Raw genomic sequence first — 12500 nt, 5'->3', positions numbered from 1 at the left:
CCGGCTAGGAAGGTCGCATCAACGTGCTCCCGTCTCTAGCACCCCCGCAGCCCGAGCTACGAGTGAAAGAAATAAACTTACATGAAACTTCCATTGGGTTGCTTTAAAGTCAAGCTTCAGTTTAAGACTCACCCTGTGATAGAAACATGTGATGGAGCATTACTAACCTGACTCAGATGGTTTATTTCACGTTTTTCGAAAAAACTAAACGTAATATCTCACTCCAAAAACAAACGCAAATATTTCATTTTAAGCAGTCAAGTCCTTTCAAGTCATCTATCTCAAGCTTAAGTCAAGTCTCTATTCATGAATACCAAGTCAAAGTCAAGTCTTTCTCCATTGGAAGCCATTTGGAAAGGGCAGGCACTTTCAAAAGCACTTGGCAGGTGATTGGATCAATCTGTCTATCACCTTCTATCATGGGCCACTTCTGATTGGTTAACAATGGCTGGTACATGTTGAGCAGAGCACTTCTGATTGGTGTGGATGACTGACACACAAGAAGAACAAAAAAAAAAAGATTTGACAATCGCATCATTTCAAATCGCGATTTCGATTTCAAATGGATTCATCGTTCAGCCCTAGTTAGCATTAATGCACGTGTATCCTAAACACATATCTTAATATCTCAAAACGCTCTTCATAACTCCCTGAAACAATGCATCATCATCATCCCATTATGTAACACACATCACTTCAGTTCATCTTGCTCCGGTTCTCTTGGCTTTGATGCGTCTCTCTTTTATGCAAACACATCTGTTTATAGACAGGGAGGAAAGGCCAAGATGGAGGGAGGAGAGGGAGGAGAGGGGGGAGACAGGAGGTCCTGGGGGAGAGAAAGAGAGGAGGAAGAAGAAGAGTGTGAGGAGAATCAAAGATCAGGGGAGAAACAGGGAGATAACGCGATGACGAGAGGAGGGAGAGAGGGGACATTTAGGCTCAGAGATTCAACAGAAAAGTAGAAAATGGTCGAGAAAGTGTGAGGAGGGCATTAGAGGATAAATGAAGACGAGGAGGAGGAAGGTGAGGAAGATTAGAGAGAGATGCTAACAGAGAGGGAGATAAAAAGGTGAAGCGGATTTATAGCCTGAGATCATCTGATACTCTAAATGTTGAGTTTCTGCAACACAAGTCTTTGAATGTACGATATGTTTAAGGTCCATTTCTGCAGAAAGTGGCAAATATGAGTGTAGGAGCACAAGAGATGAAGTTAAAGGAGGAGAGAGAGAGAGAGAGAGAGAGAGAGAGAGAGAGAAAGGTCGTTTGTAGTCAGAGGTAAATGGGAAGTGATTTTGAAGATCGATAGAAATCACAACGATATTATATTATTATATTTTCTTTAAGTGCCTTTTCTTTGAAGTTGCAGCGACATCCCTTACGCACAAATGATTGGAAGAAACTGACATTGCATTCTTTGTTTTCCCGGCAATTTAAAGCAATAGGACGAAAGAACTAACTTCTGTAGACTACATTTAAAAATCAAACGCATGTATTTTGGTGAACGTTCAGAACAAAATGGCGACAGACTGTAAGAGAGCATAGGGCTGTCTAAATATGTTTAATGCAAAGAAACAGAACGCTGCTTTTTCACTTTCACGTTGTGTACAAAGACGGGATGCCCAATACTCTGATACGTGTGTATTTATGTTTACGATTTTTTTCTTTCTTTTTTTTGTCACCAACTTTTTTTTTTTTTTTTTTTTTTTTTTTTTGCCCTCACAAAAGGGACTTATACAGATACAAATGATATAGACAATAGAAAAAGAAAAAGAAAAGACAAAGAAAGAAAAAATATAGGGAATCCCTTTCCCATGCCACCCCCCCCTCTTCCCACCCATCTTGTCATTTCACAGAAAATCCTACCTGATGTTTTTTAGCAATCGTCTGAGTTCATCTATATATTATATATATATTATTTATATTATAGCATAACAATTTATCCACATCAAATACATGAGCCCAATTGCTTTTACAATAAATAAACATTGAATGTGTTTAATTGAATAGTAAAGGGGTTTAACATTAGTGGCAGGTTGTGTGTGAGAGACAATAAATAAGACAGCTCAATATTTAAAAAAATTGTTATTCTTTTCCCCGCATATTTAGCATATTTCGCAACTTTCCGCATATTTCGCAACTTCCCGCAATTTCAACGCATAAAATCACATAAAACCCCGCATTTTTAATCGCATAATCAAGGATTTCAGTCCGCGTTTTTCTGGAGGGTCTATTTAAAGAGAGGTTTGTTCATCAGGATATAAATGGCGTCCAATTAGAAAGAGTATCGGAAATAAAATTCCTTGGAGTAATCATAGACAATAAATTAAGTTGGAAACCACATATAAGCTATATCAAAGCCAACATATCCAATCATTTCTTTCTGATTGTCAAAAAGCAAACAAATGAACAAGACAAAAATGTCGCTGATGACGATGACCTAATATTTTATTTATAAGAAAAATATATGCTAGAGGGGGTAGGACCATAAAAGTGTTTTTAAGCTTCTTCTTGCCCCTGTTGAACATGACAGAGACTGTTTGAGAATTATTATTGTTTATTTATTTTTTATTTTTTTGTTATTATTATTTTTTGTACTTTGTTATAATTATGAATTTGAGTGAGAAGGAAAAAGGGGAAAAAAAGAGAATATAAAGTTTGGATTTCAAAATAAAGAGAAGATCACCGTTAGTATCTACATTTAAAGGTCCCCTATCATACTGTGTTTCATCAGTATATCACAGGTCTCAGATATACACAGAGCCTGTCTCTGATTGGCTGAAACACCAAACAGATCATTTTAGCATCCCATAATCCCCTCTGTTTCCTAAAAATAGCATGAGAGGTGACCTTTAAGACTTGTACTGTCTGCAATTCAGACAAAACCACGTTCGTATAAAGTACAATTTGTAAAGATAAGTAGAGCTACAACTAGTTTGTGTTGTTGAATGTTCTGCAGACCTTTGTCTTGGTAAAAACGTCAAGTAGCAAAACCAAACTGTGAGAAAGCAGAACGACTCTTCAATTATCCAAATACTACTTTTGATAGACCAATCGTTAAGTCGCAAAACATAAACACGTTTCAGATGAATGCAGACTGAAGAGAAAAGATGGGAAAGACAAACTTCTTAGGAATGCAAGGAGGAAATAAAACAGGAATTGAAGCTCGTAAAAAGATCCTTAATGATAGCGGCTTTAGAGAACAGAGGAGATTGGGCAGGAAGTCATTACGTCACTCAGAGTGTCTGACAGCTGCTCCAGGCGACGTCAGACCCCCCGCAGAGAGTCTATATACCTGCAGCTGCATCTTCTCACGCGTCACGTGAATTTGACGCTCGAGTTGAAAAAAATTGAACTCTCTATCGCCTCAAATGCTCAAAGGTGTTCTGTGTTCTTTTGTTAGTTGGTGATTTTCTAATAAATATGTAAACAAATGTGTTTCATTTGAGATACGACTCAAAACACATTTGTTGACGTAACAAGATGATGCATTGTCTAAAAACATAGACCGGATATCTCACTGCAGAGTCACTTCTGAAGTTATTGTGTCTTATAGTCATACTTGTCAACCCTCCCGATTTTCGCGGGAGACTCCCGATTTCATTGCCCTCTGCCGGTTTCCTCCCGGGGTCATATTTCTCCCGCATTTCTCCCGATTTCTGACAAAATCAGATTTACTCAGGACCGTTTCCACTCAGACTTTAATACAGCTACACCATTGTTTGGTTTCCATGGTAACACGTCTCTTTAGTAGCGCGCGCAACTCAAAGTCTGATAGGGTGAGGCAGATAGTCACAGAAAACAGAACAAGAATCGACAACTACTCTCTGCTCACTCCTTTCCTGTAAAATACAGGTCCAGCCCACACATATGCTCCATCAAGGAAGGTGCTACAGGCCGCAAGGCAGTGCACTTACAACTACAATAAGCATGTTAATGTTAATCTAACAGCTCCGGCGATCCACTAGAACCCCTCCCCCCCCCCCCAATTTTGCATTTTGAAAGGCTCCCGATTTCTGAGGTCTCAAGGTTGGCAAGTATGCTTATAGCGAGCGTAAAGACTAGATATTAGACACATATAATGGGCTAGATTTTGAGTTTTTGTAGAGCAACAATTTCCTTCGGGATGAATAAAGTCCTATCTTATCTGTAAATCATAGCTTCTGGGTTTGTTTTATTGCGTGCACGTCCATGTTTTCCCGCCGAGCAGCTGTGCAGAAAGGGGTTACCTCAGTTGAGAGAAGATGCTGATCCTCTGACTGTAAACAGACATCACAGTTTAAAAAATGCACGAGGAGCGAGAGCGCCGAGGGGAAACCAGCGAGGGAAAAGCAACGAGCCGGAAAAAGAGAAGCGATAAGAAGTATGAGGAGAAGCGAGTTCAAAGTGGGAACTTTTTATTTCCCAGGGACGAAAACAAGAGGCAGAAAATAGAGCAGGACATTTTGAAGTTTCTCAAGAGCGGAGATAAGACACACTGAGCGAGAGACGCAGAAACACGAGGAGTGTGTTTCGATGGAGATGTATCTGCAGTGCTGTGGCTCCTCATTCGGTGGAGTTTTGTACGGCCGTCAGCATAAATTCCTCCTAACTAAGCAGATCTTGAACACATCTGCATCCACTGCAGGACTCCCCCTCAGAATGAGAGGAGGAGCAGATCTCTATCTCTGCAGGAAGCGACGGCTTCACTGGAAACAAGCTGCTCTTTCTGCTAAACCTCCGATCATTTAAGTAGGACAAATGATTAGATTAGATTTCATTTCATTTCAAACCTTTATTTAGACAGATTGGTCCCTTGAGATCATCGATCTCATTTACAAGGGAGACCTGCATCATTTAGTTCCACATGAAACATAAAAACAACATACAAACAACAGAGGATATCATATTTACATATTCAACATTTACAAATACCCAGAGTGTCAGAAAGCATTTCATTTAGACATGCCTTAAATACATTCAGAGAAATAAAAATGCTCAATTTCAATTTTGCCTGTAGACTGTTCCAAGCAAGTGGAGCTGCACACATAAAAGCTGTCTTACCTAAGACAGTCCTTACTCTTGGCACATCTAACAAGACTATATCCTGTGATCGCAGACAATAGCTGCTTGCAACTTTCTGCTTTATCAATGAACAGATATAATACGGGAGTTTGCCCAACATAGCTTTATAGATAAAAGTGTACCAGTGACTGAGCCTCCGTACAGTGAGTGATGGTAAACCTGCCTTGGTATACAATGTACAGTGATGAGTAAGTGCTTTACAGTTTGTGACAAATCTCAGAGCACTATGATACGCAGCATCTAGTTTGCTCAGGTAGTTGGCAGGTGCATTCATATACAGCAGATCACCATAGTCCAGCACAGGTAAAAAGGTCACAGTGACTAGCCTTTTCCTGGCCTCAAGTGAGAAACAGGACTTATTCCTGAAAAAGAAACCTAGCCTAACCCTCAGTTTTTTAAGCAGGTTATTGACATGAAGTTTAAAAGAGAGACAGTCATCAAGCAAGATACCAAGGTATTTGTAACAGGCAACAACTTCAAGTTTTGTTCCTTGCGTTGATACAATATCTAAAACAGGCTCTGGTGTCTTTTTAGCTTTTGAAAAGAGCATTATCTTGGTTTTATCCACATTTAAAAGAAGCTTTAGTTCAGAGAGCTGAGTCTGAATAATGTTAAAAACAGCCTGTAATTTAACAACCGCCTCCTGAATGGAGGGACCTGCACAATACATCACGGTATCGTCCGCATAAAAATGTAAAGTAGCTTCATCCACATTTTCACATAAACTGTTGATATATATGGAGAATAAAAGTGGACCTAAAACAGAACCTTGAGGAACACCATTAGCAATGTTTAACCACTCAGAAGACAGCCCATCAAAGTGAACACATTGGGACCTTTCAGAGAGGTAGTTCACAAACCACCCCACTGCATGGCTGGATATGCCAGTACTGAGTAGCCTCTGTTTTAAGACGCGATGATCAACGGTGTCAAACGCTTTGGAAAGGTCAATAAACAGAGCTGCACAACTCTGTTTATTATCTAGCATACTAGTAATATCATTTACCACTTTCATTGTTGCAGTGATGGTGCTATGTTTCTTCCTGAAGCCTGACTGATGTTTAGACAGGATATCATTTATACATAAAAACTCCTTTACTTGTTCACTCACAAGTCGTTCGAGCACCTTAGCCAAAACTGACAATTTAGAGATTGGCCTATAGTTATTTAAAATAGTTGCCTCCCCTCCTTTCAGTAGAGGCAGGACATAAGCAGACTTCCATACTTTAGGAATTGTATTTGTGCTGAGGGAGAGGTTAAAAAGAGAAGTAAGAGGTGGAGCAATAAAATCTGCAGCTATCTTTAAAAAGAAAGGTTCTATGTTGTCCGGGCCAGCCGGTTTCCTAGGATCTAACTTGGATAAAGCTTCATGGACAATACCAACAGTTAAAGGAGTAAAACTGAAAGGGTTTTTCAGACCACATTGTTCAGAGTCAAGGACTGGAGCGTTCACAGAAGCAGAAGCACAGTCAGTGACAGAATCAAACAGAGAGCCACAAGAGACAAAATGCTTATTAAAGCAATTTAGCATGGTGGCCCTGTCTGATATAATGCCAGATGCTGTGGTGAGGTACGGAGGTAGCTCATTTGGGATATCACCAGTGGAAATCGATTTTATGGCTTTCCAAAATTTCCTAGGATTATTCAGATTCCTTTATTGTCACTACAGCGACATTCCAAGCATTCCCAAAGGTGCACTCACACCAGTGTTTCCCATACATTGATTTATTTGTGGTGGGCCGCCACAAATAAATATCGTCCACCACAAATGGATCTCATAAAAAAAATAAAATAATAATAATAATTATTATTATTATTATTATTATTATTATTATTATTATTATTATTATTATTATTATTATTATGATTATTACTATTTTTTTTTTTTTTTTGGTGGTCTAATGGATAGTGAGGTGAGCTGATGATCAAATCCTGCCTGGAACACCACTACTAGTGTGCCCTTGAGCAAGGCACTTAGCCCTCGGTTACTCCAGGGAGAATGTCCCTATACTGTGATCGGTCATTGTAAATCACTTTGGAATAAGGCGTCTCCTAAATGCCTAAATTGTAAATGATATTTTTGGGAGAATAAACCCCACAGATTCTCAACTCCGGTGTTTCTCACTCATTAACAACGCAACACAGAGCAACAGTTATTGTATCAGTGCTTAATTAATAACTCCAAATATGACGTTATTATCTGCAACTCCCCTGAGGTCAGACGGCTTTATTTAATATGACCAACAGGAAGTGAGTTCAACAAACTCTGCAGCCGACTCAGCAAGTCTCTTAACGAGGAAAAACTCAAGTGGAAAATTACAGCGCGGCAGCTTTTGGATTTTTACTTTAACTTCTTGTTTTTGCACATTTTATTCTCATAAATAATATCATTATTATTTATTTTAATTTTTTATTGGACATTTTTTATTTAAATTCATATTGGTTTTAATATTTATATCTCTATTTTTATACTTGTTTTATTTGTATGCCCTTATGCTTTTGCTAATATACTTTTTTGTATTTGTTTGTTTTGGGACAGTTCTTCCCCTACAAATGAAACCATGCATCTTTAATGTGAAGGCTGTTGTCGTTGGGTGTTTCTGAATGTGGAGTACGCTTGCTTGGTAGCACATGTCTTCCGAGTCACTTCCTTCAGAAGCGAGGCAAAAATACTTCCTGGCATTCGGAAAAAAAAAAGTGGAACAGGCGAGCAAGTGTGCATGTGTGCGTCATACGAGAGGCCCCGCCTTACATTTTCCGCCACAGATTTGGGGAAATTGGTCCGTGCGCAAAGCATTGTGGGGATTTTAAGACCGCGGAGTCTACACATGTGCAGCCTCGAAATGTCTCCAAACGAAGTACGCCGGGCTCGGTAGAATTCCAAGTATGCTGGAGATTGGAACTTCGGCGGCACTCGATGACGTAGCATGCTTGAAATATCATCAAGCATTCCTCCGACATCTTTTATTGTTTCAGCAGTTCCAAAAAACGTTTAATTTGTTCCAGCTGTAACGAGGGAGATTATTATTATTATTATTATTATTATTATTATCTGCAGAGAAACACGCTGACCTCGGCGTCTTGGATTTGAACCTTTCTGTAACGAGCTTTGATTTATTTGAATTCAATTGAATGTATCTGCAGCGTGACCTTCAGCTGGACGCCAACAAACTGTTATTACAAATAATAATATAATGAAACCACCTGTGTAAACATAAGCAGTAGGTAAGATAGCAAGTATAAATATAAAGTCAAATTAATATGAACCTAAGAATTAAAGGGAAATGATATGACTTTTTAAAATAATAAGAGACATGGCATTGAACAATACAAATTAAATAACTAGAAATAAACATTTAAAAATGTAAACATCTCAATAGAAATAAAAAAGCATTACAAAAAATACAAATAGTTACGCCACATTTTCCGTCTAAATGTAGTGTTTTTGCACTCGTCACTGTTTTTACGAGTGTGAGCTCCACAGGATGTGTGTTTCGCCGCAGTGTGTTTTTGCCCTTTTTGAGTGTTTTTAAGGTTAAAGTTCTTCCTTTTTAAATACCAGCTCCACCTCAGCAGTGACTCGTTTATTTCTGTCTGCTTCATTAGAGCTCTCTGACAGTATTAGTGTTTCTGAGAGACAGCGATGGACGTCCACACCGTGAAAGTGTTCCAGATGAGTTCCTCTGCATACGTTCAGCCCAGGATGAGCCTCATCTCTCAGCATTAGAGCCTCTTGTCTCCTTAATACCTTTATAAATACAGTTTATGGTGAATGCGTGTAATCCCCATCCCCCTCTTCCATTCAGACGCGTCTATTGTTTCCACATTTGGGTTTAATTGTGCAGGTTAATTGTTATCACTTATTTCACCCTAATTGCCCCACATTAGTTTATTCTTGGTGCATTTCTGTTGCTTTAAATGTTCCTCCGCAGTGTGGGATTAATTTTCCAGCAGCACGAATCAATCCAGAGGAAACACACACTGATCTGTGTGTGTGTGTGTGTGTGTGTGTGTGTGTGTGTGTGTGTGTGTGTGTGTGTGTGTGTGTGTGTGTGTGTGTGTGTGTGTGTGTGTGTGTCAGTGAAAAGGAGATCATTACTGAAGATGTGGGTTACATTACATGTCACTCGTTAGTGTGATCCAAAGCGACTTACATACTCAATACTGTGGACAATCCCCACAGGATCAATTTGGGGTGAAGTGTCTCAGGGACACAACGACATGCTGGCCGTTTCTCAATCGCGAGGATGCTGGCTTGGTAGTCGCGTACTTCCAAGTCACTTCCTTCAGAAACGAAGCAAGTATACTTCCAAGCCACGGCTAAGGAAAACAAAGAAGAATGGAACAGGCTAACAAGTGTGCCACTCTCTCTAACGGTCTCAACATAAACTGTACCGAAAATAAATACCTCACGATGTCTATCTAATTATAAACTTGCTTTACTTTCACGGAACACATTTTTGGTGATAACAAACAAATGTAACAAAGTCACATATTTACCAACACATGTTCTACGGCACTACATACTTACATTTAAAAGTGTTCTGTGCTGCGTTGGTTCAGCCATTCTCCGCAAGGGTTTTTGAAATTGGTCCGTGCGCAAAGCATTGTGGGGATTTGAAGGACGCAAAGTCTACCCATGTGCAGCCTCGAAATTACCCCCAAACCAAGGACGCGGCCTCGGTGGAATTCCAAGTATGCTGGAGATTGGAACAGTACTTCGGCGGTACTCGATGACGTAGCATCCTTGAAATATTGGCTTGGAAGCCAGTTTTCTTGCGATTGAGAAACGGCCGCTGACTGCAGTGGGGTTTGAACCTGTGACCCCAGATCCCAACACCAACGCTCAACCCACTGCGCCACACGCCTCCCATGTTCTTTAAAAAGGACTTATTGTGCGTTTTGGCCTTTTCCTGTAGTGTGTTTTCAAGATTTGTGTTCATGTAAATGGTCTGAAAAAGTTAAAATCCCAGTGTCCTGGAACACAGTGACATTCTCTTATTTATTTTGATATTCGCTCGTATTAAAAGCAGCATTGTTGATATTCCTCCCTCTTAGTAACTCTCTCTTTTTCCTCTCTTTCTTCCAGACTGCGCGATGAATCCAATGACACAGCTGTACTACAAGAAGGTGAGTGAAGCACAGACAGTCACACGATATAGTCCCCGCACACTTAAGAAAAACCTAAAACACACAAACTGCCTTAACCCTCCCCTCCTGTTGTCTTCGGGTCAACTCTGACCGATTTACTGCTTTCATCAATAATAACTTTTTTGTTTACATTTGATTGCATTAAGGCTTTATGATATCCTTCACAGTAGACATTTGAACATATACAACTGCTGATCACCACTTTCATTGGATTTTGGATGATTTAGTCAACTTTGTAACACCCATGGTGTTCCCGCCATAAAGAAAAGGAAATAGTAACCATCCGGATCAGATAAAACACACACACACACACACACACACACACACACACACACACACACACACACACACACACACACACACACACACACACACACACACACACACACACACACACACACACACACACACACACAAAGAACAATTTGATACATTTCCCGCTCTTATGTGCCCATCCCCCCACATGGATCACACCTGTCACACACAATACATGTTCAGTGTCTGTTCTTTGTATATTTACTGCAGTTGTTCATGTATACCAGTAGTCTGATACAATATGTACAGTTTGAAAGGGTGTTCATTTAAATGTGGTGATGATTCATGGTGTTTGTGTTAATGTAATAGCAGTTAAAACAGGACCGGTTAAATTTGACCGCGAACACCAAAGTAAGGGGGGGACGAAGACAATAGGAGGGTTAAAGCAAGATGTCCTCACTCAAGTCTTAAGCTTTCATTGGTCCCCACAAACATTATGCAAGAAAAATGCTCTGTTTTTTGCATTTTACAGAATAAAACCCTCCTTTAGTGTATTACCTTCCCCCTCTGATGCACTCTAACAGCAACATTCATGTTTTTAACAACTGTTATAAGTGTGTTATTCCCCTTCGATGATGCATTCGATATGAAATCTGCAGATACAGTATGACGGACGCTTTCATTTCAGCGGGCAAACAAGCGGCGTATTTATTTGACTCATAATCCGGTTTAAGCCTTAAAACAAACATTGAGAGTTCAATATTTGCACTTTTATCCGCATGGCTCTGGGACGGCAGGGTCATTCAAACTCTTGACTGACACAAGAGAGTTTAAAGTAACTTTATCGATGAAACAAAGTCAGTTTTTCCTAATTTTTCCTGCATAGCCTTGTATTCCCCTGATATTGCAGCTCTTACTGATCCTCACCTGTTGGATCAGTCGCTGTCAGCTGCTTCTGATTCTGCTGTATTTCATCACACTTTAACGCACTCATTAAATACACACTGATTGATGAAGAACCTCGTTCCCCTGGAGCTTAATATGGTTTAATAATACACTTCTGAGAGGAGGGAAACGCTCCTTAACATTCATTAGAAGTCTACCTTTCTCTCTTCAAGCATTTACTTCATTAATGTTTCAGTGTTATAATACAAATCAGTTGCATTTAGTACATCCCTAAGATTACGATGCTGTCTATATTTCCATTTCTACTTCTACTCCACTGCTTTTGCTCCAGACATATCTGAATAATCGGCACGTTTGCACTTATTTATTGGAAGAAAACCAACAGTCAAGGAGGCAGGCACCATGCTGTGACAGTGGGGTCACTTTTCTCTTTATTTCACTGTATTTTTACCACATTTTATTCGGTGTATTTGAAACTTTTCGGTGTTTGTTTTTGTTGAATCAGGCGACATATTCGCCGTACCGCGACCGCATCCCGCTGCAGATCGTGCGTGCGGAGGTGGAGCTGTCTGCGGAGGAGAGGGCCTACCTCACCGCCGTGGAGAAAGGTGCGTTTAATGAACATATTGGAAATGTACAATTACACACTAGTATACAACAGGTATTTCAGATCACTCAATATCTACTAATGATGTGGAAGAAAACTGCCACAAAATACCTCAAATTGAGTTTTTCCTTTTTTTTTTATTGTGCATAACTTTCATTATATAATTAGCATATAAATATCCTAAATAAAGTGCTACAACAATCATTTTTTAGATAGTTGATATTGTGTGATGAATGTTGAGAAAAAAAAAACATTACCCCAAATATTACAGTATAAATACATTTTAGATTATAGCCATAAATATTTACTGCCAAAAATATGTATACTATAAATGTATATGTAATATATGTATAATGTATACGAGGGCACACACACACACACACACACACACACACACACACACACACACACACACACACACACACACACACACACACACACACACACACACACACACACACACACACACACACACACACACACACACACACACACAAACACACATGTACATTGAAAGTGG

At 39.5% G+C, this 12500-nt stretch overlaps 1 protein-coding gene across 1 annotated transcript in view; it reads left to right on the top strand.

The window, feature by feature from the left end:
- trpc5a (transient receptor potential cation channel, subfamily C, member 5a) overlaps window positions 1–12500 on the top strand; it is a 113276-nt gene that overhangs the window by 46793 nt on the left and 53983 nt on the right. Inside the window, exons 2-3 of the mRNA XM_079671183.1 lie at window positions 10151–10191; window positions 11879–11981. Of these exons, the coding sequence (XP_079527309.1) occupies window positions 10159–10191; window positions 11879–11981 (136 nt within the window). The 5' untranslated portion in view covers window positions 10151–10158. The remainder of the gene's footprint in view (window positions 1–10150; window positions 10192–11878; window positions 11982–12500) is intronic.

Source organism: Notothenia rossii (assembly GCF_949606895.1).
Source record: "Notothenia rossii genome assembly, chromosome: 3".
Lineage (NCBI taxonomy): Eukaryota > Metazoa > Chordata > Actinopteri > Perciformes > Nototheniidae > Notothenia > Notothenia rossii.
The sequence above is the reverse complement of the archived record's forward strand: the minus strand, read 5'-3'. Positions and strand labels throughout refer to the sequence as shown.